Source organism: Necator americanus, chromosome X (assembly GCF_031761385.1).
Source record: "Necator americanus strain Aroian chromosome X, whole genome shotgun sequence".
Lineage (NCBI taxonomy): Eukaryota > Metazoa > Nematoda > Chromadorea > Rhabditida > Ancylostomatidae > Necator > Necator americanus.
Window position 1 is genome coordinate 13,761,334 of NC_087376.1, and position 26,646 is coordinate 13,787,979.

The 26,646-nt window shown below is 41.7% G+C and overlaps 2 protein-coding genes across 4 annotated transcripts; one reads left to right on the plus strand and one right to left on the minus strand.

Moving 5' to 3' along the window:
• Positions 1-1,104: 1,104 nt before the first annotated feature.
• Positions 1,105-25,718, minus strand: RB195_022937 (uncharacterized protein; the record flags this gene model as incomplete). Of its 3 annotated transcripts, XM_064210200.1 has the most annotated exons (10): positions 1,105-1,384; positions 1,724-1,842; positions 8,369-8,503; positions 8,569-8,697; positions 8,760-8,834; positions 8,885-8,967; positions 9,036-9,108; positions 21,112-21,215; positions 25,338-25,437; positions 25,500-25,718. In XM_064210200.1, the coding sequence occupies 10 exons, from the start codon at positions 25,716-25,718 to the stop codon at positions 1,105-1,107; spliced, it is 1,317 nt and encodes a 438-aa protein (XP_064066081.1). The 3 variants fall into 3 exon arrangements, with proteins under 3 accessions (XP_064066081.1, XP_064066082.1, XP_013296507.2); XM_064210201.1 differs by lacking the exon at positions 1,105-1,384 and having other exon boundaries at positions 1,720-1,842; positions 8,900-8,967; positions 25,500-25,595; XM_013441053.2 differs by lacking the exon at positions 1,105-1,384 and having other exon boundaries at positions 1,720-1,842; positions 25,500-25,595.
• Positions 5,655-5,954, plus strand: RB195_022938 (uncharacterized protein; the record flags this gene model as incomplete). The annotated part of the gene is made up of 1 exon (XM_064210202.1): positions 5,655-5,954. The coding sequence occupies one exon, from the start codon at positions 5,655-5,657 to the stop codon at positions 5,952-5,954; it is 300 nt and encodes a 99-aa protein (XP_064066083.1).
• Positions 25,719-26,646: the final 928 nt, after the last annotated feature.

Sequence of the window (26,646 nt, forward strand, 5' to 3'; positions counted from 1 at the left end):
TAAGTATCTAAGTAAGTATCTAAGTAATATGTGTTTATTTAAAATCTGCTAAACACTTGTCTTCTTTTTCTTGCTTTCCTCATTTTTTCTCCTCTTCTGACAAGCCTTACGACCTCTTCTTACGACACCTATTCAGAATTTCTCAACGAACGCTTGGCCCTGTTTCACAATGACCCCACAATGGGTGGCCTCAGGAATCATTCCTCAGCCAACCACTTGACACCGTTATTATACAAATCAGAGGTGCTTCGAAGGATTTTTTTCCGAAGATCATTGGGCTCAAATTAAAGCATTAAATAATACAACAGAATGTGAAAATTTTGAACTTCACATTCATCATGGTATTGCCAAGTGTTGTCAGTCTCAACGTAGAGGCAAGGATTTTTTTTCTGAGCGGACTCGAAAATGGATGAGTGAACAAACTATACAATGAAATCTCTTAAAGGCATCACTCCACGAATCTGAGGTGGTACGGATTTCAGGTGGAGTATTCGTATACAGCATAGTAGATTACGGAGAGGAGGGTGATTCCTTCCATTTTTTCCTAATTGCCGTAAAAAAACGGCCCGAAAAAATACGACTTCGAGCGTTCCGGCGCGCTATTTTCCACAACGAGTTGGATTGGAGCGCGCCAGCCTTGTGCGGCGCCGCACATTTCGGGCCGTTTTTTACGGCAATTAGGAAGAAATGAAGGGAATCACCCTCCTCTCCATAATCTACGATCCCGTATACGAATACACCACCTGAAATCCGCACCTCAGATTCGTGGGGTGATGCCTTTAATTTGATAAAAAGAGCAGTAAACACGACAGCTACATGCATGGTGTTTTACAATAAATGGTTTTTTCGTGATTTCCGCAATTTTAAAAGTTTTCTTCGATTCGAAAAGATTAATGTAGATGGACAATTTATTTTTATAGATGTTAGATAGTTGCACCAAATGTCCGTGAGAGAAGTGTTAAAATTTAAACCCATTGGGCGACAGTAGCAACGTGTGGAATCGATGACTGTTACAAATGAGATTAGCTGGAAATGTTGCTTACTACGGGATAGTCCCCAGGTTTACAACGTCAGTTCCGAAGTACAGATATCGAAAGAACCATATCAAGCAATGCCAACTATTAACGGCGATGATTTAATCTGCGAAAATGGATGTTGTGCATAAACTGCTACAAAAGCTTCAGAACTGAGCTGTTCATTGTCGGCGTCTTCGCGATCACTGATAAACGTCTTGGCTGGGTGGAATTTACAAGCAAACAGAACATGTCGTGTGATCACCTCGAGTGGTGAACGATTCTTCTCATTTTTCCATACACAGCAGATACCCTTCTCATACGCAAGGACCACCTCCAAAAGTTTGTAGGTGTAGTTCAAAGAAGAACACCTGAAGTTGCTCGCTAACTTCTCAACAACGAAATTACACAAGTAGTGAATCTGGGTGACATGTAATTTTGCAGTCCATTATTCTCAGAATTTAAAAACGTTCATATTGCCGTTGTTTCAACAGAGAGTAGGGGAAGGGCGAGAAATCCACAATTAGATTTTGACTCGAACTCTCTCCCCCAGCTTGTAGTTGCCGAAGCATGGTATAAAGGAATTTAATACTTGCTCAACCGGATAGAGACTATTAATAAAGAAATTGAACAGATAACTTATACTAGTGCAATAGCTTGTTTATTTTCAGATGTGGAAGAACCTTTGAAAGCAGTAAAAAAAAACCTACGAGATACTGTTGAGGGTTTGTAAATAGCGAAGTTGAAGCGCAGAGGGCGACTCAGCAATGACCTCAGCTGCTTCTTTCAAAGCACGTGATGCTTTCTGTTCTCCTTCCGCAACGATAACCTGGACGAGAACAACACATAAGAATGCATAGTTCAGAGCAACTTTAATGTTCAGTAGATGTTCCCAAAATAAGAGTACCTCGGATCGCACGAAGTACATATAGCAACTAAACATGATCGTTTTTTTTCCAATATATCTGTGTACCACATCTCTGCGCATTACTAGAAAGGGTACCAGAGTAAAAGAGCAAGGGATTCTCTGCAGCCAGTGAAATATCGAGGGATTGGACCGTACCTGAATTGATGTTGACTGAATGTACCTACAACGTACGTATGCTTTCACCGGAAGTGGTCAATGAAGGTCAGATGATGCAAGCCAAGATGATCGAATACGACGTAATTGGACTGGGCGAGACGAGACGACGCCACTCAATGAACGCCTTGTGACAATGGAGAAGAACTGTTCTTAGGAACATGCAACAGTACAGGAATTGGTGGGCTTGGTGCCCTCATCAACACGAGTATGGCAAAGAACCTTGACTCTTTCGAACAACTTACGACCCCATTTTTTGGTTGCCTAATGGATGTTGTTGTAGCGGCACAGTTCTACGGACTGTCGCCTCCTTCAGGGAGGATTATCCTTCATATGGGAAGAAGAGAAAGACGCAATGTTTAGAAAGGGAAATTCCATATGTAATTGGGATATTTTCGCTAAGCTACACAGCATTGAGGACGATTCTGCTCTTGACAGACATAGACGAGGAATACGATCGGTCCGTTGAACACCTTTACGACTGCACAAAGAAGGTTGAAAGTTTCAAAACTACCAAGAGATGCTTGTCTCTTGAAACTATTAAGCTGATACATCGGCGTGGTGTTGCACGAACCGTAGACAACCAGGAACTCACATCCGAGCTCGCAATACTTTGCAGAAAGGCGGTAAAAGAAGACCGTAAACAGAGAAAAGCAGCAGTATTTGCTGAAGCTGTAAATACCAGAAAGAACATTTGTTCTGCCCGTCGAGATTTCACCAATCGCAAGACAAAGGAGACTGCCGTCTGAAACTCAACTAAACTCGCCGAAATTGGAACAAAAATCATTGCACCGAGAAGGGGAATGAAGAAAATCATCATCACAGAGATGTATTTCCAGACGTTCTATCGTCCAAAGTACGATATGCTATCATGTCGGTAAGAAATCGTATGACACCCGGTCCCGAGAAGATAATATATAAAAAATCTTCTGCTTGTTGTTATCACTCTGGTAAGACTCTTTACACGTTACCTGTCGGAAATCGCAAGGTCCCTAAACAGTGGAAGACAAATGTGAAATGAGTGTTGTGATTATAATGAGGGAGATCCACGTGACATCGGAAACGACCGCCCAATCTACTTGCTATCCGACATGTACAAGCTCTGCACAAGTTTTCAAAGCTCTTCGAAGTATCGCGAGAGCACAAGATACCGCTGTGTCTCACCATCTTCGATTTAGAGATGGCCTTCGACTCAGCTGAGACGGAAGCTGTCATAGGAGTCTCGGACAGCCATGGCCTTCCTATACAGCACATAAAGATACTGTAAGAGTTGTATAGTATCTTCACAACCGAAATTTCACCATTCTACAAGAACACCTTCATCGATATGAAGAGAGAGGTTCGACAGGGTGACACAATCTCACCTAAAATATTCACGACCTCACTCGAGAACGCACTACGCAAAAGCTGGAATAGGACGAAATGGTAGTGAAGAATACTGAATGGAGGATGGGAGGATAGGATTGAAGGAGATAAGCTGCACTATTTACGCCTTGCTGCTGAGATCGTTCTGATAACATCTAGCATCAGCCAGGACGAACAAATGCCGCGAGAATTTGACGAAACATGTGGATGAATCGGTCTTCACCTGAACCTGGATAAGACGATAATCATGCTAAACGGATGAGTTTCTGATATACCATTCACGCTCAGCAGAACGATATATCCGAAAACTCCAGGTATGTAAATCTAGATCGGAAAATTAGCGTGACGAACTATCTGACCTCCGAGCTGGGCAAGGCAAACGAGCGGCTTGGGGAACGTATGAGAGCATCGAAGATGTAGTGAAGAAAACCAGAAGCATACGGCTCCGTGCTCACCTCTTCACCACCGCCGTACTTCCTGCTTCGATTTATGCGTCAGAAATATCGGGGTTTCGCAAACATTAGGAAAATGCAGTCAACGTCACACAACGCGCAACTCAAAGGGTAATGCTGGCAGTCTTCCGCTCTATGCATGTGAAGGAAAAAAAGTTCAGTTCTACCACACCACCCATGGTGATTCTTATTCCACTAGTGGTCAGCGGCCACTTTAAAGGCGAAGTGCTCAGGCTTAATACAGGCCTAACTGATAAGTCCTAGTATGCAATCTTAGTAGGCCATAGTGCTAGCGAAACGTAGTTCGGTATAGTTGTTCTTGTATTGGTACTAGTAGTACCAAAGAACTGTAATGCAAGACGGTCTGCTTGCATCGTTTTGCACAAATATTAAAGGCATCACCCCAGGAATCTGAGGTGGTACGGACTTCAGGAGGAGTATTCGTATACGGGATCGCAGATTATGGAGAGGTGGTTGATTCCGCCCATTTCTTGCTAATTGGCCAAAAAATGGCCCAGAAATGTGCACACAACTGGCGCGCTCTAATCGGACTCGTAGAAAAAAAAGAGAAGAAAATGGTGCGCCGGAACGCTCGAAGCCGTGTCTTCCGGGCCGTTTTCTACAGCAATTAGGAGGAAATGGACGGAATCACCCCATCTCCATAATCTACTATGCAGTTTACGAATACTCCACCTGAAATCAGTGCCATCTCAGATTCGTGGGGTGATGCCTTTAAGCGGCTAATGGCGACGACGCTGGAACGTTAGCGAGGGAATGGTAGTGCTGTAAACTTTTTGAAATTCAATAGCAACAAAAATGATTTCATCAGCTTAGACTGGTAGTACTCAACTTTGGGCTGTAGTGGTCTAATAAAGATTCACTTTACCTAGAGGGATCTAAACACAAGAACACGATGATTCGCCAATGAAGGGAAGTAGGAAGTTGAGAGTAGAACCTCGAACTATTGGGACCTATTAAGGACGTATCAATTCATCCAATGTATGTGTAACGTATGAGAGTCAGAGCCATAAAGAAGTCAAATGTTTGGTGAACTCAACTTGTCTTAAGCAGAACTTCAGAAGAAGAAGAAGCTCGTTGCTTTCAGTCGTTACTTTCCGCGTACAACTCGTAATGTTGTATGGCAAAAGTTTCCCAAATGTTGCAAAAATATGCTGCAGTCCAGCACACTTCCAGAGCCCTTACTCTGATGGGTCGTGAGGCTGCACACGCGTTCATGAACCTCAAACGAAGTCTGAGTTGAATTCGAACGCGTAGGAGCATTCTTGTAGGGATTGACAAGCGCTTATGAAGCTTACGCCTTTATCCTCATTCCTGGATTCCCTTTAATTCCGCAAGCGCCAGAGAGAGAAGACGGCCCTGATGGGGAAAGTCCAAAGCGCCTATGAAGAACAGAAAATTTGATTTGGGTGGGTTTTGAATGATGCTTCCACACTTCGATCACTTTCCTGGAAATAAACAACTGGTCAATCATCGATTACTGTTCAAGTTGCTTTCACGTTTGAGAGGAGCCATCGACCCGATCAGCATACGCAACAAAACCACATAGCACGTGGGGTGGGACAAACTCTTCAAGGCGAGAAGTGCACCGTCAGCAAAAATGCCGACTTTTCAGCTCTGATTCGATTATATTTTAACAAAGAACATAGCTTGTCGGATATTCAAAAATCTAGAGCTGACTGGAACGTCGCATTCGATTCGGACCACCGCCCAGTTCTTCTTACCATGAAAGTACGGTTCCAGAAAAGGAGTCATGGAGTTCAACATCAATCAAAGCTCGACTTGGCAGGTGTGAAAGACGATAAACGTAGAGAGAAGTTCACCAACACGTTTCGATCAATAGGTGTTAGATTACCTCCTTTGAAAACAGCGAATGACGCTGGTTCTTTCACTGTATCAAGCTGCAAAGAAAGCGCTTCCGTGTGCAGTTCTGAACTCCGGGCTGAACGTGCCAGCGCTGCCGGTGGCCTCAGCGGAGAAGAGTCTGAGAAAGAATTTGCGTTGACAGTCGAAACGTTATTGTGAGGAGAAATGAACTTTAAAGGAGAAGCAGTTTGAAAAAGACAAGACAGTTTGAAGAACAAGAACCCGGGGAAAGTCTATACTTTAATGAGGCAGTATAGCGGCAAGATGAAGAGGTGTTCATTTGTCTTCAACAATTCCAATGGAGTCGCTGTCGGTGAAGCTCCCTGCCAACTCGGGGTGAATACATAAATACTTTCAACAATTATTGAATCGGCAGGGGCCGTTTATCCGTCAACTCGAGTACGTTCATGGAAAGACCTATGCGATTGACGAGCAACCATGGAGCAAGTCGGAGGTTCTGGTTTGCATCCAGAAGGAGAAAAATGGCTAAGATGACGGATTTAGCACAGAAGTGCTGAAATCTTTTCCAATTCTGGGACTAGTGAGGTGATGAAAAACGTCCATTCAATATGGATTGACGACAGAGTACTTAAGTCGTGGAAACAATCACAATTCCGCTCCACAAGAAGTTATCCGTCATGGAATTGGAAAGATAACGAAAAATATCTTTGTTCCGTGTTATGTAAGAGTTCTTAAAGCGGATCAGCTAGAGAGGCTTTTCAAACATCACGTTACAAGAAACAAAACGAAGAAGTCACCCGTGATTAACGAGCCAGCTTTCGTCCTATTTGATCGATGATTGACCAGTTGTTTATTTCCAGGAAAGTGATCGAAGTGTGGAAGCATCACTCAAAACGCACGCAATGAAATTTTCTGTTCTTCATAGGCGCTTTGGACTTTCCTCATCAAGGCCATCTTCTCTCTCTGGCGCTTGCGGAATTAAAGGGAATCCAGGAATGAGGATAAAGCGTAGGCATAAGCTTCATAGGCGCTAGTCAATCCCTATAAGAATGCTCCTACGCGTTCGACTTCAACTCAGACTTCGTTTGAGGTTTATGAACGCGTGTGCAGCCTCACAATGACTTGCGGGGCTAGCCGATGTGGCAAGTCAATGATTATTTATCCTCCCAGACAAGTCTGATAGCAATTTATTAAACCCGGAGAGGTGAGAGGCTTTACCTGCATTAGGGCAGAATCGAACCTTCGGTCGATTGTAGCAACAGCGGAACCTTTTACTGACTGCGCTACACCGCCTCTAAAGGAGACTTGATTGACGGTATGAATAGAAGAACAACTGTTGCTCAAATACCAGCCGAATGTAATTCACCGTTCAAAGTGGGAACTAAAGTGAGACAAGAGGCTGTAGCGGATCCTTTCTTTTCAAAATTGCAGTCGACGATTACATGTGAAGAACAGCTGAGCAGAGTCACCTTCAATTTTCAGCACCACCATTCCCTTGGCCGATCTCGAGTACTCCGACAGTGTATTAATATTCGCTTTAAGCAGCGCAAAATACCAACACATTTTGAACCTTGTGTCGCAATTAGCAACAGCCCAGAGACTGCGAGTTGGCTGTGGCAAAAGCAAGGCGATGTGGGTCTTCTTAAGAATTCAGGGAATCAGGGTTAACGGACAACCTTCTAAAGTTGTGGAAGAGTTTTTTTTTGTGGGTTGCACTTTGAAGAACAGCTGATGGGAGAGGCATTTAGCAGAGATGCGCTAGAGCTATTCGGCATTCAACTCATTGACGAAGCGCCACTGGTCGATCCCTATGACCAACGAAGTCAGTTTGAGAATCTACTTTTCACGTACGTACTTACTGTAGTCTCGGGCAGCATCAACAAACGGCTATTGAGAAGCTTGACTGCATGGAAAACTTAGTTGGAAGCGAAGTTGCTTAGACGGCTGCTAGACTATCAATTGTGTGCAATAGCAAAGATTTCTGCGCCGAAGTTGATGGTGTACCGGAGGGTGGCACGTGGGAAGCAATCACATCTTGCTCAGCCTTCTGAAGGAGTCAAGTAGAAAGTTGTCTAGAGGATGCTACCGGACTCAGGCTGAGAAAGACCCCTTGGTCGTAAAATAGCGTTTTAGATGCTAGAAGTGCCTAGAGAAAACCTGAGAAAATTGAACGGAATGGCTCAGATATGTATCAGATTGACGCATACCACGCGTGGATACGGAAAGCCGCGTTAGGCGGTGGTATCAGCCGACTGGTTAGATAATAGTCATACTTCTCTAAACTCAGTTCTCCGTCCTGTGGTTCAACATGTACAGGGGCATGTCAATATATAATCAGAGATTTTTGCATACCGAAACCTAATTGGAAAAATCTTTACACTGAGATCGCTCTAAAGCTATCTCTCTTTTCTACCACTAATAACTTCAAAGAAATGCGCGGAAAACAATGTCCTGATAATCAAGTTGTTATATTCTATATTATTCGTATGTAATGCACTTTTCATTGCTGACGGAAGTAAGTTGATTACTCGGACTGGCTAAAGACGCTACTTGTAGTTCATTTATTTTGTAGAATTTACAACGCCGTTTAAATATTGAGCAAAAAAGGTAACCTTTGCTCGTGCTTCTCGTGCAGCCTCAGCTTCCGCAGCCATTGCTCTTTGCAGCTGCACTGGGAGCCGTACATCTTTAACTTCAACCCTTTCGACTTTTACTCCCCAAGGCTCAGTTGCTTCGTCTAATGTGTTCTGAATTTGGAAAAGTCAAATGCCTTTCTTTTACATTTGAAAAATACAATTCATAATAGTTGCACCTGCATTTGATGTGAGATTGCTTCTCGATCAGAAAGCATTTCAGCCAAGGTTTTAGTTCCTAGTATGTTTCTGAGTGTAGTTTGTGCAAGAAGCTTAGTCGATCGTGCTGCGTCCTCTACATTCGTTACCTGTGAGTAAGCAATAAGAAATTAAAGGCAACCACTACAAGTTGTCATGCCATGAACCAAACTGAGATAGTTGCATTCGATATCCTGAAGTAAACCACTGCATCCACGGCTACGGTTACTGAGTCCTTGGATAAAATCTGTAATGTGATGTGAAACTAGAGAAAGAACACCTTCAATCGAATTATACCTCTTGAGGTGGTACCTCAAATGACAAGACGCGTAAATCCACTTTTCTGTATGTGTCAATGCATGGAACTATGAAAAATATTCCTGCAACAAGTTGCACCTTGAAAGAGACTTAACAATCAAGTTTTCTGATACTCTTTCTATGAACATACCGGGACCTTTTGCTCCTCCAGGCATTAAACGTCCCAAACGGAAAATAACAGCTCGTTCATATTCTTGTACAACCTGAATGATTCGTTGAAAAATGAGATAGCTGTTTTACTGTTAACTTTTAGATAATGGATAACTTTCGCACTTTAAAATGATGGCAGCAACAGAAAGAAATTTATCAGAGCATCAGAACGTGAGAAAGAAGTATCGATCACTACAGAAGTTGTTATTAATGTCATTAATTTCTTAATAACTTTAGACATAAATTTCGTGTTCGTGCTCGGCACGCTAATCAACATTACCGAATACAACATTGGATCTTCAGTTCTTAGGAGAGAGATTAAAGGAAAGTAAGCACAGCAGTGATTAAAAAAAAGTCGAGGGTTGAGGTACAAAGCTAGAAAAGGGTGCTGGAATTTTTTTTTCTGTCCCGCCTACCTTGTCATTTGCATTGTATAAAAAATGTGAAAAAGTGTGCATTATATCATATTATATCTATACTACATATATTTTGCTTAGGTCATGTACAAGCCTGGCTGCTACCTGCTCGTGGTGACCCTGCTTTCACTGAACGCAATCAGCCATTTGAGTGCACACATTTGGAATGTAGAGATACATAAACTTCGCAGTTATATGGCGTAAGGTTCCCGTAAAAATCTTTCCTTCCTGTAAAAATGGTGCTATCGTCGAGCACATTCCCAACGACCATGTCCCAAAAAGTGAACTGCCTGGAGGGAGCGAATCCTTGGCAACTTCCATTCGTTTTGTCACGCTGAACTGCCCAACAATGACGAATGAACTCCAACAAACCTTATCTAGGCTTCTGCTATATCTTTGTGTGTCGTTGGCTGGGATGGAGGAAACACGCATCAGCCCGTCATCAGTTTCGGAAACCACTCTAGCTACTGCGGCAACGCTGATGGAAAGAAGATTGTTGGCTGCCGGATAGCTGTGAGGAAGGACTACAAGAACCTAGTGAAGGAATTTGGCTCAACGTCGTCTAGATGCGCCTTTGTACAACTGCAGGATCGCAGACTCCGGCTTGTAATTGCCAATGCACCTACGGAAACCGCTAAAGACAGCTAATATGGGCGTTTTCTATGATGAACTCAATGCGTTGATGTCTGATGTGGTAGGAAAGTAGCACTATCCAGCATACGCATCCGTCTGGTCGACTTAAGTGAACAGATGAACCTCACCATCGTTCCCACGCTCAAGAGGAATCACAGAAATTAAGAAAATGTCATAAGTTTACGTTACAAGAGTCAACCCTTATAACGCCTGAAAAGCAGCGCAAGCAGAAGACGAGAACTCTCAACCTTATCTCGACTACATTCTGTCAAGAAGCATCTATCAGTCGGACAGCCGAAAAGTTAGAATTAGTTAACCGGAAAGTATTTTGGGCGTTGTAAGACTACGGTTCAGTTCTTCTTAGCTTCACGATACCGTTCCACAAGAGAAACAAAGGAGCGTCTCCTGAACCGAAAATTGAGATGGCAGGTCTGAAAGACGAAGAAAGCAGAACGAAATTCCGCCAAAGTATGTCTACTCATGTTGGAGTACGGACCAGAAAGAGACTTTGCGATGCGGATTCCTTCACAAAGAGTATCAGGGACGCTGCAAAGAAAACGCTTCCGGTTCTTCTGCCTTCTTCTGCCGCGGAAGAAGTTTGCCTTTGCGTCTGCGGAAATAAAATCCACTTATAACTCTGTATGGGTCGCCCGCAGCACTTGTGATTTCAGCCTTGAAAAGCGTCTGGGAAGGAAGTTGCATCGCCAGAGGCCTGCCAAAAGCCATGCTCCGCAAAACAGTGTTGCGACGAGATAAAAAGATGTTCCCCAGTTGTCAACACAAAGAACGCCAATGGAGTGGCTGTTGGCAAAGAAACCTTAACAATTTGGAAGGATCACTTCATGACCTTGCTGAATCGGCAAGCGCCATCAGTTCCTGAACTCGAGCACTTTCATAGACGGACATATGTGATTGACGAGGAATCACCGACCGATTTGAAGGTTTTAGTCTGCATACAGAGAATGAAAAATGGAAAATCTGGTGGAGATGACAGAATTAGCACAGAAGTGCTAGAATCTCTTCCTCTTTCAGGACTCGAGAGATGACGAAAAAGTGGATTGTTCCGTTCAATATGGACTAACGAAAGAGTACCTGAGTCGTAGAGACACGCTATCATGAATTCTCTCCAAAAAAAACTCCATCGCGGAACCCAAGAACTATAGGAGAATCTTTTTCCTGCGGGTTATGTACGAGGCTTTGGAGCGGATTTTGCTGGACTTATGGATTTTATGAAATATCACGAAGAAACAACGCGCAAGGAGCAGTCCGGCTTTCATCCTAGCTAATGTACCACTGACCAGGTGATCATTGTCAAAAGAGTGATCGGAATCTGGTAGCGGTATTCGAATCCGATGCAATTAGCCTTCTTGGACTTTGTAACCGCTTTCAACTCCCCACATCGAGGCCGTATTCTCAAGTCTTTGAATAGACGTTCTCACATCATCAAATAGACATGAATCAACGGAGAACTGCTACAGTTCGAACACCAGCCGGATGTACAATACCGTTTAAAGTGGTAACCGAAGTAGGATAAGAGGCCGTTGTAGGACTTTATCTGTTCAGCTTCGTCATCGATGACACCATGCGAAGAACTGTCAATTAGTGTCTTGTCGATATCGTCCTAGCATCATCAGGGTGCCCCTTGATGGATCTCGAGTACGCTGACGATGTTGTAATATTCGCGTAAGGCACTGCAAAAAATCAACATTGTATCGGGCCGAACTTTACTGTAACTTATGAACTACGAGTACGCTTTGATAAGTGAAAACAGATGTGGATCTCTTCAAGGCCCCGAGTGAGAATTAGGACAGACCGACTATCGATCAGACTCGTTGATGAGCTCTGTTACCTGGGCTGTATGCCGAAGAGAAACGACAAGTACGAGAAAGATATTCAGAAAAGATGCGCTAAGGCCACTTCTGGCTTCCACTCCTTAACGAAATGGTTGTAGCTGACCCCCATTACCAACGAAGTTAAACTGCGAGTGTACCTATCTATCCACCATGATGTACGGATCGGAGACTTAGACGGCACTATCTACGGTGATGGATAGGTTTGACCGCACGGAGAGAAAGGTGTTCAGAAAGTGCATTGGCTGTTTTGGCCTAAGATATGTCACAATTAAGATCTTCATCCGAAATTTGATGGTGTACTGAAGGATGAAACCTAGAGGGTCATCTTGACATCTTGCACTGCCATCGAAAGTAGCCAAGAAGTGAAGTTTCGCAGGATATGGAATAGCGACGAACGGATTCAAGAAGGTTGGACAGAGCTATATTTAAGGATGACACACCTCGGCGAAGATGCGAGCAGTTGCGTCAGGTGATAATACCAGCTCGGCATTCACGTTAAATAAGTCAGTATCATTTTCCTTGTGTAGTAATCAACTCAGAAATATAAATATAATAGATGTAATGTGAATGTGAATGAGATCAACAGAATATACAGCGTCTTTGACAATTTTCGACTAGCATGCCGCAAAATTGACGATGTCGAGATCTTTCCACGACTTTACGTCCTATTTCTCCTCTTTGTTTTGAAAAACGGAATATAAAAAAAAATAAAACAACGGTTATCGTGTTCGAATTTCCTACGGGACTCCTTATAATGAGTTAATGCTCTACACGAGCTGGGTCTGCGAGCGAGCGGACGAAAGTCAATTCAGTGAGATTATCACAGCCTATTCATGCAAAACTAATGGATAAACTGTTGAGGGAAACGGCGCGTGCGCATGGGTGGCTCGTTATGAGGGGTCTTCCAGGAAATCCAGACACGAATGTCGTTTCTCACACCGGTTTTCAGGATGATAATGAGAAGTTGAGCGTAGAGCTCATACTTGAGTTCCACACTCGTAACCCTACCTTTTCGTGGAGGGATCTCAGAATCATTAATTTCGTGAAATGTTGTCCCTCAGCTTAGGCAGACAATGAACGTATGTGAAATGCTACTCCGGCTCCACATGAAATGTCCTCTTCATATCATATCCTCTGTCGATATCGATTTTATGAACACTTATTAGGTTGATCCAAAAGTCTTGCACCACACTTCACATTTTTTTTCAAACCATTATAACTTTATTGTTCGTAGATATCGTAGATAGGCAACAGAATAATTGCCATCATGATTCATTATGTATGTCCAACGCTTTACTCGACTATCAATTCCAGAAGACAGGAACTCTGGCCGCTGCGAGTCGATGAAGAGCCAAATCTCACTTTTCAGCTCTTTCTGATCATCGAACTTTTTCTCTCTTGGAGCAGCTTCAGTGCCCGAAACAAATGAAAGTCAGGCGGAGCCAAGTCAGGAGAAAAAGCAAGATGCGGTAGAACTTCCCAACCAAACTCGGCAATCTTCTGGCAAGTAAGTTTAGCCACGTGAAGTTGGGCATGAAATAGAGCAACATGGCCAATTTTCCTAAGCGTCAGGCAAACTGCATCTGCCATTCCGTAGTTGAGAAGAAAAGTCTCGAGTGATCACGGTAAATCAAAATGGAAGGAACTCGTAGTACAGCGTACCACCAAAAAACTAGCAAAATCTTCTTTTCGTACAGTACTCCTTTCGACCCTTTTGAAGGCGGTCAGCTGCGAGACACTCAATTCGTGGAGGAATCAAATTAACATCACTTTTCTTTGACCCAGAGCTTAAAGACGTCCAATGATTTTTGTACGGCCGCATCCAAGTGTCGTCGTCATTTCACGTGTGGTGGCATTGGGCTTGCCTTTGAGAGCGTCACGCAAGGCCTCATCATTCCAGTCAGTTGCGCAACCAGAGCGAGGTGAATGTTCAAGCAAAATAACTCCTGACTCGAGTCGTTGGAACAACCGGACGACAGAACAGCGGGATATTACATCTCTTCTGAAAGTAGCACAGATATTAGCGGTTGCATCGCATGCCTTGGGGCCTTGCAGGAATTTGTAGTACACGATCGTTCGAGTTTGACTTTGGTTAATTGAAGTTAATTGAAGGACTTTGGTTCATTAAAGTGAGATTTGAATACAAATGAAATACGCCCCTTATATACCTCTCTGGTGTATGGTTTTAGAACATTTTACCATGATCAAATGCAAAAAATTTTGACTCAAAACCACTAAGATTCTGGATTGAAAAATAAATTTTGGTGAAAGACTTTCGGACCAATCTCATAGAAATTTTGATCCAAACTTTTTTCCTTCACTGAAACAAACATTTTGTCACAACTAACAAATTCTTACGCACAAGTTTTAACCAAACGGAGGACAACCTTGAAAGCATCAAGAAAACTTTGTAGTTTGCCCAAAACAGATAGTTTCAAGCAATGTCAAACAATAATTGGTGAATGACTTGAAAAAAAAAAACTATGCGAGTTTTCAAAATCGCAATCCGTTTTTGTTCTATGGAAACTGTTCGGGCCTCCTCACTTTAAATTTGAGTCTTCGTCTTTTCAATTTTGGTGCTGTGCAATAGGCCACAAATTTTTGGCTTTGTTTCACCAGCTTGAACGTTTGTCTATTACACGTTAGCGAAGTCTTATTTCAAAATAGAGCATACAACTGCACGAACAATGGTTCGAAACCGCCTTAGGGCCAAACAAGCCTTTTACAAGTCCCATGTTCGACCTTCTCTGAATCTTGGCATCGTAGAGTTGAATTGTGTATTACTCCTTGAGCAAAACCGAGTGTATCCCCTCGAATCCGTTGGATCCGCAGAATCGGAAGCATGGAGGCTAAAATACATGCTCCTATCCCCTCGAATGCTTCGCTATGCCGGAAGACACGACATAGTAAACATTCTACGCAAAAACAACGTCAGAGAAGCAGACCACATTAACGCTTTCCTTGATAGCCACAAAACTTTGATTTTAGCGGACCACATGTTTTTAGAGCTGCGCCGATAATAGTAACTAATAACGATGTCCCTTGCATCCGACACCGTAAGTAAAATCGCAAAGGTTCTGGTACGGCGCCAGCTCGCTAGTCACAGCAATGCATTTCTCATTACGATTCATGGTAGGACATTTGGCTGTTATGAAGAACTCTTCCAGTGTTTTCCCCAGAACGTCTGATTCATTTGCCAATCTTGTCAGTGCTTTCTTGAAAGGGGTGTTGCCACGACACTCTCTGCCATGAGCACCTAAAGGGGTTGATGGGTTTAATTTTACGAGCTTATCCAGGTGCTCTTTGCGTGGTATCGGGAGTTATCTATCTGATTACATGTTAGTTATGTGGGGCTGAGTACATTGGGGAAACAGGAAGAACACAATGTACACTGGTCAAGAAGTACCTATATAGGCTCATAAAATTAAACCCATCAACCCATTTAGCTGCTCATCGCAGAGTGTCATGACAACACCTCCTTAAGGACAGCAGTGACGATCTTGGCACGCAAACCAGATGTTTTAGTGCGGAAAGCATTGAAAGCATTTTATATAGCAGTCAACAGTCCAACCATGAATTGTAAAGTAGAATGCATCGTTGTGACCAAGGAGCTGGGGCCATATCAACACCTTTGCAGGTTTTGACCTACTTTGTCGGATGCAAGGGGCATCATTATTAGTTACTATTGACGGGGCAACTCTAACAACCGCTGGTCCGCTAACATCACGGTTTTATGGCAATCAGGGTGAGCGCTATTGTACTCTCTTTCCCTGGCGTTGTCTTTACGTAATCAGTTTGCTGGGTCATATCTTGCGGGATGACGAAGCGTTGAAGGAATAGATTACACGTGCCTTTAATTTTTCGGGCTCTGAGGAAGGCGACGACGCCGAAGCGTTGGCCAGAATAATGATCGATAACAATCTTGGTTCTGCTAAAAAGCAAAACAAAAGAATTTTCTTCCTCCGGGGCCGATGAATTAGTACAGAACTTTTCTGGGAGGATAAAAACACTGACCTGATACATGAACAATCCCCTCATATCATTGTATAGGCTGCACACTTTACATGTATTGTGAAGACTGTTTATTAGAAGTTTCCCAAAGCTTTGGTGCCAAATCAATTTTTTTTTCTCAACACATGGGATCAAAAGGCATAACAGGTCATGTTCACTCAGTTCTCTCGTAGAGTCAAAAAAAAAGTATCTTCGAAAAATCACTCCAATTAAACGTTTGGTATGTCATAGATGCAAAAGGGCCGATGTTGAGATCTCCTGCATCGCAGAATGTACGGGATGTCAAGTTTGGTGTCCATATTTCAAATTCGTACAAAATCTCGTCACCTCTCTCCGTACCAACATTAGCACATAAACCCATCAACGCCAACTCCGCAACATCTGGCAGCCAAAAACACCAAGTGGGCCGCATTTCACGGGGAATTAGAGTTCACAATCACGACGGGAAATCATTCTGTATGCCCATTACAAAAAACTGCAAGATTAAAGTGGCCGCTAGAAAAAAGTATAAAGTTGAAGAATTACATGCACACAGTTTCCTAAGAAATTTGTTTGTGGTAAAGAAGAACCGTTATAGGTAGATAGGCAAATCATACAACTCCACATTAGCACCTCTGATGCAGATATAGGCCACGCGTGAACTAAACTGGTATATAATATACATCTCATTAAGTAACACGCTGGAATCGTTTGAAGCACCATTTCATTTGAGCGAGAGAACACCTAGCGAAGGAAGAGCTCAAAAACGGTCTGTATTCTCTTCTCTGTGCAGATCCACGTCAGCCCTTACAATGCAACAAGCCTACACCACACTGACATTTCAGGGAGTAGTGGCAAACAGCTACGTAAACCTCTTCATTCCCTCTATACTCCTGCTTCTATACTAAGAGCTCCATAATCGCAAAAACGTTGTAGGAGCCCTTACAACTGGTGAAGATGGTAATGCGAGAATCGAAGCAAGGAATTAAGTTCAAACTAAGGAGTAAGATCTTATCAAAAAAATCTTTGTCTTAAATCTTTGCTGGTTGTAATCTGATCAGGGCGGGTGTGACGCAGTCGGTTACAGGTCCGTTGTAGCCACCGGTCGAGGGTTCGAATCCGCCCTAGTGCTCACCAAGCCTTTCATCCCTCCGGGGTCGATAAATTGGCACAAGACTTGTCTGGGAGGATAAAAACACTGACTTGATCATCGGCTGGCCCCCGCAAGTCATTGTATAGGCCAACACGCGTTCCAAAACCTCATCGATTACGAATTCCAGTAAACGCTTTGGCGCATCCCGAGTGGATTGATACGCCATTGACTTTATCCTTTTATCCTTTCTTAATCTGATCGAGGCTGGATATTTGAAGAAAATCCAAAAATTATTAAGTGGGTTAAGAGCGGTTCGATTTTTCAAATATTGGTATGCTGATGAATATTGATGCATGTAGGTCATGGCAGTGTAGCGAATGAAGTGGGATAACATACTGTGTTGAAATTGAAAACCAATGCACCTAGAGGAATGGAAGCGCATTACATGCAGCTGTACATGTGTTGCCACTCGATTGCAAAAACTTTGTTCTAACGCTCTACTCCGATTTGCAAAATTAGATGATCCAACATATAACGAAAGCGGGAAGAATGTATGTATTTAGATCATAGTTAATGTATATGAATCTGACTGTTCGAATTTTGACGATCGAAGAGAACACTTTCGATCGAATTTCGCGCCCAGGTATTCTGAGACATTGTGCTGGAACAGAGCTCGATTTCAAAGTTCTTTCGCTAGTCAAATATTCACGTAGTTTTTTTACGACTTAATCTAAGGTCTCTTCCAGAACAATAGCAAATGGATGTCTCTGTAATCGAAAGCTACGTAGTACGAACGTTTTGAAGGTGAAGATGATGCAACTCTGTGAAGAATTAAGTTCCTTCAAGCAACATCAGGGCACTTAGGAAAAAGAAACGGGATCACTCCTATATAGGCACCTCCTACGTTCGAAGAGCTGCTTTTTTTTGAATAACTGATTACAGGAATTAGACAAGCATAACTAAAAGGGTGTGATCAACGGCAGTCTTGCTATATCGTTGAGAAAGGAGCAAAATGACGCTAAATATGGAGAGAAGTTATCAAAGTGGCCAAAAAGTTGCTATTAGGAGCCCAAGTATGCTTGAACTTTGTGAAATTTTTATTGCATGTGCACAAGCGGAGTTCGTTCGTACACTAGAGCAGCGCAAAGTTTGAAAATCCCACTTTAAGTCCTTTTCCTTTCAGATCTTCTCTATTTTGCATCTTCGTTAATCTCCAGAACAGAAGTTCAAATTGAAAGAACCCAAGCAGAACTCTTAAAACACATAATGTACTTTAGTTTCAAAGCTTGTTTTACTCTGAATAGGTTTTCTCCCTTTCTTATAACACCTTCGTTTTATAACTTTCCATAGTAAGGAAAATTACGAAGCTTTCGGTTAGATTTTACGCAAATATTTCAGTACTATACACCTTAATTCACAAAAAATTGAGCTCACCACAGCATTTCGAGTTGAATGTATCGCTGGTTTCTTAAAGCTTCGAATCCGCTTCTTTCTCAGTTTGTTCACCTTCCTGTACTGATTTGAAAGTGTTTTGCCCTGGTTCGGGTGTAGTGCAATTAGTGAGAGATTCCGTTGTGAGTACACGGTCGATTGACGGTTCGGAGCCGCTCTGAGGACAACCAAGCACTACATCCCTCAGGGGTCTATAAATCGCCACGAAACTTCTCTGAAAACAAACTCTGACTTGACCAGTTCCGCAAGTCATCGATCGCCTGGTCTAGACGCGCGTTCGCAGACCTCAAATGATTCTGAATTGAGGTGAACGCGTAGACGCACACCAAGCGGATCGATTAACGCGCAACACTTAATGTTTTCATTCGTTTTCAATTTGTTCCCCTGTACAATATTTTCACGATCTTACGCAAACTCACGTGCTCAAGTCAAACCACATGAAAGTCAAAAGTCATCTAACAGCGTTCAAATGCAGTCGGGAATCGCTGTGATTCATTCTGCAGTAGCATTCGCGAAATGTAACTGTAAGATAAGGATAAGAGATGGAACAAGTGTTCAAAACTCTCTCACTTTTTAATTTTATTCTACCAATATTATATCAATATTTAATAGCACTCATTCTTCTACATTTATTGATACTTCCATTTAGTGCTTTTCATTGTTCATTCTTTTCATTACTTTTTATTTAGGTTTTTACATGTAAGTAACAACTTTTGTACTGTATCGGTGAGCGTTTTCCTTCTTTTCGTACCTGTCAGAAATGTCTCTATATTACTTTCCATCGTCCGTAACTCCTGTCATTCGGAGATATTTCATAAAGTTCTGTGATTCATTCTGCAGTAGCATTCGCGAAATGTAACTGTAAGATAAGGATAAGAGATGGAACAAGTGTTAAAATTTCATAAAGTTCCCGCGTGAGCGTAAACAAGTCCTCCAAGGAAAATTGGATGTCTAATGAAGATGTTACAGAATCCTCAACAAAGTGGAAAAAGGAAACCTCCAAGCTATGCATTCATGGCGGAGTAAACCACGTCAAGTTTTGGTACGGTATCCTACATGTATTATATCTAGACTGCGTCGTTCATCCATCGATCCTTCTAACCCACCTTAACGTTTCCCTAAGTGTGTGAAATTTGCGAAAAGAATCCACGAAACTTTACTCTTTTCCCCTGAATTTTGTTTCAACCAAAAACAAAAAAAAAGAAAGAAACGAGCTTTGTAGTGTAAGGAAATCATATACAACTTACATATCAGCATAGCACAATATTGCATGCGTAATGACTACCATTGAAGTTGTCTGATTGTAGTTGTTAATGTGACTATGTCGCCGAGTTCATTTTTAGCGTTTACTTCTATCTTAAGCATATTGAGGCACATGACATCTATGCTCATCTACTCTGGTCATAATGTTTTGTTTGATTTTCATTTTTTTGATTCGATTCCAACCTGAGAGAGTACGTAGTCGTAGAAAATGTCATCGATAAATTCTTTGTACCCCAGACGGTGAAGATTCCGCAATAACACACGCTCTTCTATGTGATGCGAACAATTGTTGAGTAGATCACATGTAGATAGATATTAACAATACGAAGATGACGCGACATTACGCAATTGAATTCAGCTCAATTACTAGTTAGAACTTTATTTTCATACATTATTTTTCACATTACATGTCTTTGGAAAGCACTTTTTGGGAAGTTAAAATAATCTCTTCTCTGGATCTCAACACTTCAACTTGGCATTAGCTTGAAGATTTCGACCAGATTACAACCAGTTCTTGCTTATCCATTGCTCAACTCCAAGAGATCGGATCCTAATCGGAAAAATCACTCAAAACTTATAGCATAGGCGACAGTGGTACCGATACGAAAATGGTTGTCAAGCTTATCGCTTAGGAGTTACCGACGACTACCGAGCCTCCATCTTAAACTCTTAAGCTGCTGTACAACGTTTAGCTCTGATTTGACTTCACCTTATTAGACACTGGTGTCCACAAGTATCAATGTGCAAAGAAAACTTTCACGTCTCTGGCGTTCTCTGAACATCCGAGCTTACTTCTTTTTTCAATCCTTCGAGATCAATTCAGAATCGCTTGAGTTTATAAGCGCGTGTCTACCTTATATAACGATTTGCAGAGGATAGCCAATGTATGAGGTCAGTGCTTTTATTGAGGAAGATTTCCCACTGAATAAAGTTAAATTCTGAATAAGCGGATACAGAAAGTATTATGGGGATAAGGTAAAAATGTAAAAAACCGGTGTTCAAAACACAATTACATTAGCACACAATTACATAGCAAATCACAATATTTTGAAATCTTTTATCTCTTTTAGTTCCTGTCTAAGTATGGCATTCTGCTAATAGTAAATATGTAATGTATGTATGTGTTCATGCACGTACACATTTTCAAAAGGAATTGTGGAAGAGTACGGAGGTAGTCTTCTCCTGTCTTTTTTTTTACAGAGGAAGACATCACAGAATTTGGAAAGAAGAACGGCATATGTACACAAACCCCAAAAAGCGCAGAAGCAAGTAAGCTCCACGAGTTAGGAGCGTAATCATTTGATATTAAAGAGCGAGCGCTTCGATATCCCAACTAAAAAAAAAGCAACTGCTCACCTTGATGCACATACATGCGGAGATAGGAAGTGTGACGAAAATCAAGAGGTATGAAAGGATTGTGAGGATCCAACCACAGACACCGAACTCGTTTTGGATATTGGCTAAAACATCTGTATCAGTACAGTTGCATTCTTATTTTGGTAGCTCTGCGATGCAATGGATTTGTTCCATCCAAAGTAAGTGTATTTATAAAAAAAGCATATGTTGTGGGAGAGATGACATTTCCCGCCACATAATAACCCTAGCGTACAACTGATCGCAAAGATATGTAATTGCAGCATGAATCTAAGTTGGGATTTACTGTCACAGACCATATGTATACTGTATGTGATACTCTATCTGAAGATAATGATGATAATTTGGCATTACACTCTTTGGATTATCCAGAATGCCCACTTCACATTTTTAAATCTTTTTTTTTGACTATATCTTCGACGACTGTGCATCTATGGGTTACTAGTGGTTTGCGCAAATTTAGTATGAATAGAAAATAGGACAAGAAGAAATATTGAGTTTATAGTAGGGTTAGTAGGGTCAAAACGACATGAAGCAAGGTGCAATTGCGTACGCGGCTTCTCTCGAGGCGGTGCGATGAAGCGTAGGAGCGTGCTGGAACTCTTGCTGGCACCATTCATCGTTGCAGTTTGCGATGTTCCCTCCTAGGTTCCAACTGCTGCCTCCACTGCGCCGTTTCGAGCCCATACGCAAATACACTGCGCTTCTTGTCGTTTTGATCCGATTATACATCAGTTCACAATGACAGCGGCATCAAGCATCAAGTATGTTTGTTATGTTATGTTTTTACAACGATGTTTTATGTGAACAGCAATATTAGTAATAGATATCATAATATTGGCAAAATTGACAAATTGTAGACGCGTACAACGTTTGAGAAACTTCAACTATTGTTGGCAGTCGGATAGCGAAATGCGTAGAAAATTTCTAAGGGCAGGACCTAGGCAGAACTTTTGTATCAGAGTTTTCGGCGATATAGAGCACTCTGCCAGAATTGATTCTTACGTTATCATTACTTTTTCCTAAATAATCAAGAAAATCCATTTCAATGTTATGCTGATACATCAAGGAGTTGGAACTTAGTATGTTAATTAATCATCTCTTAATGTTGCTTGATGCACGAAAGGAATCAAAGTGGTCTCAGCAGTAGATTCCGAAGCCTCATTCCTTGCTTTTTATTATAACTCCTCCTTTGCATCCGCCTCACAGTTTATTTTATTAACTTCGCAAGGTTTAGATTATGTGTTTTTTATTGAAATTAGTCAGTTAAACATCTAAATTACTGTTATCTTTTTAGATTAGAATAGACCTTGTGCATTTTGTTACTGTAGTGTCCAAAATCCCTTGCACTGTCATGTGCCTGTGAAACAGAAAACTAGTCATCATTTCCTCTCGAAGAAGAAAACAGGCAGCTCAACCTAGGAAAAGCGAAGTTCCGAAACGCTCGGAGAAAGCATACGTGAGAAATCATTTGTGCGAGAACTACTCCTAGCGTGTCCCTTTTCAGCAACTTCTTTGCCTCTTACAGTTGAATCCGCAGCATCGGAAGCATGAAAGTTAAAATACATGCTCCGAAATTTATAATTAGAATTTCATCATCACTTAGATATTCATTGTCATTCATTCATTAATGAACGATGCGCTTTCAGTCAACTACGGAATCTCTGACGTGACGTGGAGATATGCCGAGTGCGGAGTTTCAGCAATTTTCAGCAATCGCACTAAAAACACACAAATAGCAAGCGGAACATTACAATGCAGCGCTATGCAGACTTTTCTTGAAAATTCGATTATGGAGGTGCTCTTTACCGTGAGAGAACATCCATGCAGGATAACATTGATTCACTTCAACTGGAGAATAAAAAAAAAACAAGAAATTTAGCTCTAGAGTGCTGCTCTGACTTTATCTTTATCATTTTTTGCAGCGTATCTCAAAAACTCGACCTAGCTGTGTTGTAAACTGGATTAATCCCACATACCTTCATAATTTTTTCACGTTGCTTCCTACAAAGCTTACATAGCTCACAAAGTAGAGCACTTCGAAATTTAAGGGCCTTGAGGTGCGCGTGTAATATAATAGTTAAGTAACATTACCGGTACAGCACGGAAAAATGAATGTATTCTTGACGTAACAAAAATACGCACATAAGAAATAACATATAGAGCTGGACAGAAGACTACATCATAAAGTTGCTTTTAAGTAAATGTGATCTTCTTTTAATCTACGGTAGTTGGAGAAGGAGAAGAGTTATAGCTGTGTTGGAAATATCAGGGAGTTCGGAAAGTGTTTGCCTAAAATTTCGCAGTAGCGCCGATTTTTTGAGATGTTCTGGAAGTTCCGGCTTTAAATATATTATATAGGGACACTCTTGCTTTTGTATACACATAACATATCCATATAAAGGTGTGCGGTATTTTGCTGCCAGTCTTGGCTGTTCGCTGTCCACCATGAGCAATGGAGTGCGATCTCTCGGAATGGTGAAAAAACTCGGTCAGTGGCTCCCACATGCACTGAGCAACGGCAACAGCCAAAGACGCCTGGACATCTGCACTCAGCTGCTCTCCAGAAGCCGCAGATTCGACTGGCTGGATACCATTGTCACTGGAGATGAAAAATAAGTCCTCTACGTCAACCACACCTACAAACGTGCGTGGTGCGCTGGCGATGAAATGTCGGATCCTTTCGTGAAAGGAGAAATGAGAAGAAGGTCATGTTGAGCTTCTGGAGGGGAGTTCATGGAATCTACCATTTCGAACTGCTGCCGGACAACACGACAGTCATTGCCGAGGTCTACTGCGTTCAACTGCAAAGACTGGCCTGGAGCTCGGATGGGAAGTTCTACTGCACCCACCGTACACCCCGGACCTGGCTCCGAGCGACTACCACCTCTTCCGATCGCTTCAGCATCACCTAGAAGAGAAGCGCTGCGATGATCGTGACCACCTCGAAAATGACCTTGGGGCTTTCTTCGCCTCCAAGTCGTTGGCAGAAGGTTGTCGATGTTGATGGAGACTATTTCGTCGAATAATAAAATGTTGTTAAAAAACTGTTTTATTTTGAAATTTTGCCGTATTTTGGCAGATACTTTCCGAACACCCTAGTAAAATTACAACAACTCTGAGCCTCTCTAATAGATTTTATTTCTGCTTGAATTACAACGACGCTAATATCGGCTTCAAAACCTCAGAATTGCACGAAGATCTTTGCATACCCGATAACGAAGATTTTTTTTTCACGATTTTGGCAGAACTAACAGCAAGGAAGATTGCAGTGAGGTGGCATGAGCAGATGAAGACCATTGTTATGGTGAGATCACGTAGTGAATAAAAATTCGTTGTCATATTACTACATTAAACTATGCCAAGGTTTACTGAAAGTCGAATTTTTCAACTGCGTTGTCATATTGTTCCATCATTTTTTTTTGCTCTTTCTCAGAACTTTCTCTAGCTCCTGCTCTAACAAGAAGCGCAAAGTATTTGCAACACGCTTTTGAGTTTGTGAATACTTATAAGCATATAGAATAAATAGTGCTAAATGTAAATTGAAAGGTAAGTACTCAGTTGTCCAATGGACTCCTAAGCGAATATTCGTGTGATTGAACTGGAGCTCCTTCACACTTATCGAAGCCTCGGATTTTCTCCTTATCACATGCATCAGGTAAGACTGAGAACGAAAGGAGCACCAAATAAATCCAGCACCACTGAATAATGATCGCTCCTATGATTGTTGACATTTCAAACCGACTATGTTCCGGTGTCATCTCGTCTTATTATTATACCGTAAAATTTTTGCGTATGCAATATTGAACAAAGAAGTGATTTTAGACCTTCATAACTTCTTTTTGAATGAAAAGCAAACGTGAAGTTGTTGTGATCCTCTACTCGAAGCATGGATTATTAACGAAGTTGCAAATTCAAGTATCGTATGCACCGCGCATAACTTGTCCTCATTAGATCTTCTATAATTTTCACAAACTCGACAGGGACATGGGAATTATAATGCAAACAACTGTGGCAAATGAGAGTAATTAAACAAATGAAAATGATTAGGAGGTGACTCTATTTGTCTTCATGAAATATTTTTGATTGCTTACGAAAGGCGAGATTTAGAAACATAAACTGCAACGACGATGATGCGGTTATAATGGAGATAAGCAAAGATTGACTAATACGACACCTTTATAGCGAAACATTATCCAAAACGTTACCTCGAACCTCCATACTTTTTTCTGTCTTCTCTGTTTTTCCACGACCATCAATTCGAATGTCTCCATACTCTGGTTGTCGAATAAGAGTAGAAGTGTTACTCTGAGGTGAGCAGAATTTTCACATCTACTCGAAGCACGGTGGAAAACTGATGCAATGGGCACCTCTTCCAAATTTTCTAACGCTCGCATAGCCATATTTTCGATCTCAATGCTGGATGAACTAAGATCATCATCTTTGCTACTATTGCTAGGTATCATAGGGCCTTCCTGGCCGGATCCGTGGGAGAAAAGAGAGGTTTGAGAAGGTAGTTCGATAAGGTGGGTTTCCACCTTAGTTGAACTACTAGACGACAGGGAAACAACAGAGTTTCTCGTAGACATTCTTAGTCCACAGTAACTGTAAGAGATGAAGATGTCCAGAAACTTAGCGGCAGCGAGAAGTGGAAGAAAAGGCAGAAACACTATTCATCAAAAGTCACCCCATCAGCTATGAATGGAGTAGAGGAAGTGGCATGCGATGCTACTGTAACACTTCTCCAAGCAAAAAGGCATGAATCTTTTATCAAGATGGAAACGAGTGCGAAGAATTTGTCGTTTTGAGTGCCTTAGAAATGAATGTTTTGTAGACAGCCGAACCATGCAGAAAGATGGAATAGGATAACTAGAAAGTGAAATGTTAATCAGTGGGTAGAAAAATAAAATGCTATGTGACGGCCGTTATGAAACGGTTATTGTTCATCGTGCTTTTATTGCGCATATTTGCTTTCGTATCTCTTATTCTGCACAATTGACACTTCTAGAAGTTTACGGAATCAATAATGTAGTACTAAAGTTGTAGTTTTCTAAAAATTGACGTCAATTATTGAGATGTAACCTTAAAATCATGTGTTGTTTTTCAGAAGACGGACGAGAACAGCAAAATATAGAAGATACGTGAATATATTGATAGTGAGTAGAATGAGTCCGTTTAAACTGGACAAAACATAACGACAACTTTAATGTTTCAATCCATGATTGAAAGTTCCTGGACTGAATGTAGTGCAGTTGATGAATTATTAGTACGGATGGATCACATTCTGCTACAGCGAAAACTGGCAGCGCATTTCGGCTTAGTTTTACGATTGTGAGGGAGAAAACGTCAAACCACCTTTGTGCTTCAGCTTCGTACAAGACTAGGGTCATGTGCCTGCATTAGCCCCAAGATAGGACTTTCCATTTCAGCTTTTGGGGTTCTCAGAGGTTATCCAGTTTGCAAGAGAAATAGTGCATGACGCTGTCAGTTAGCATTTATGCTTCTGATATGATTCAC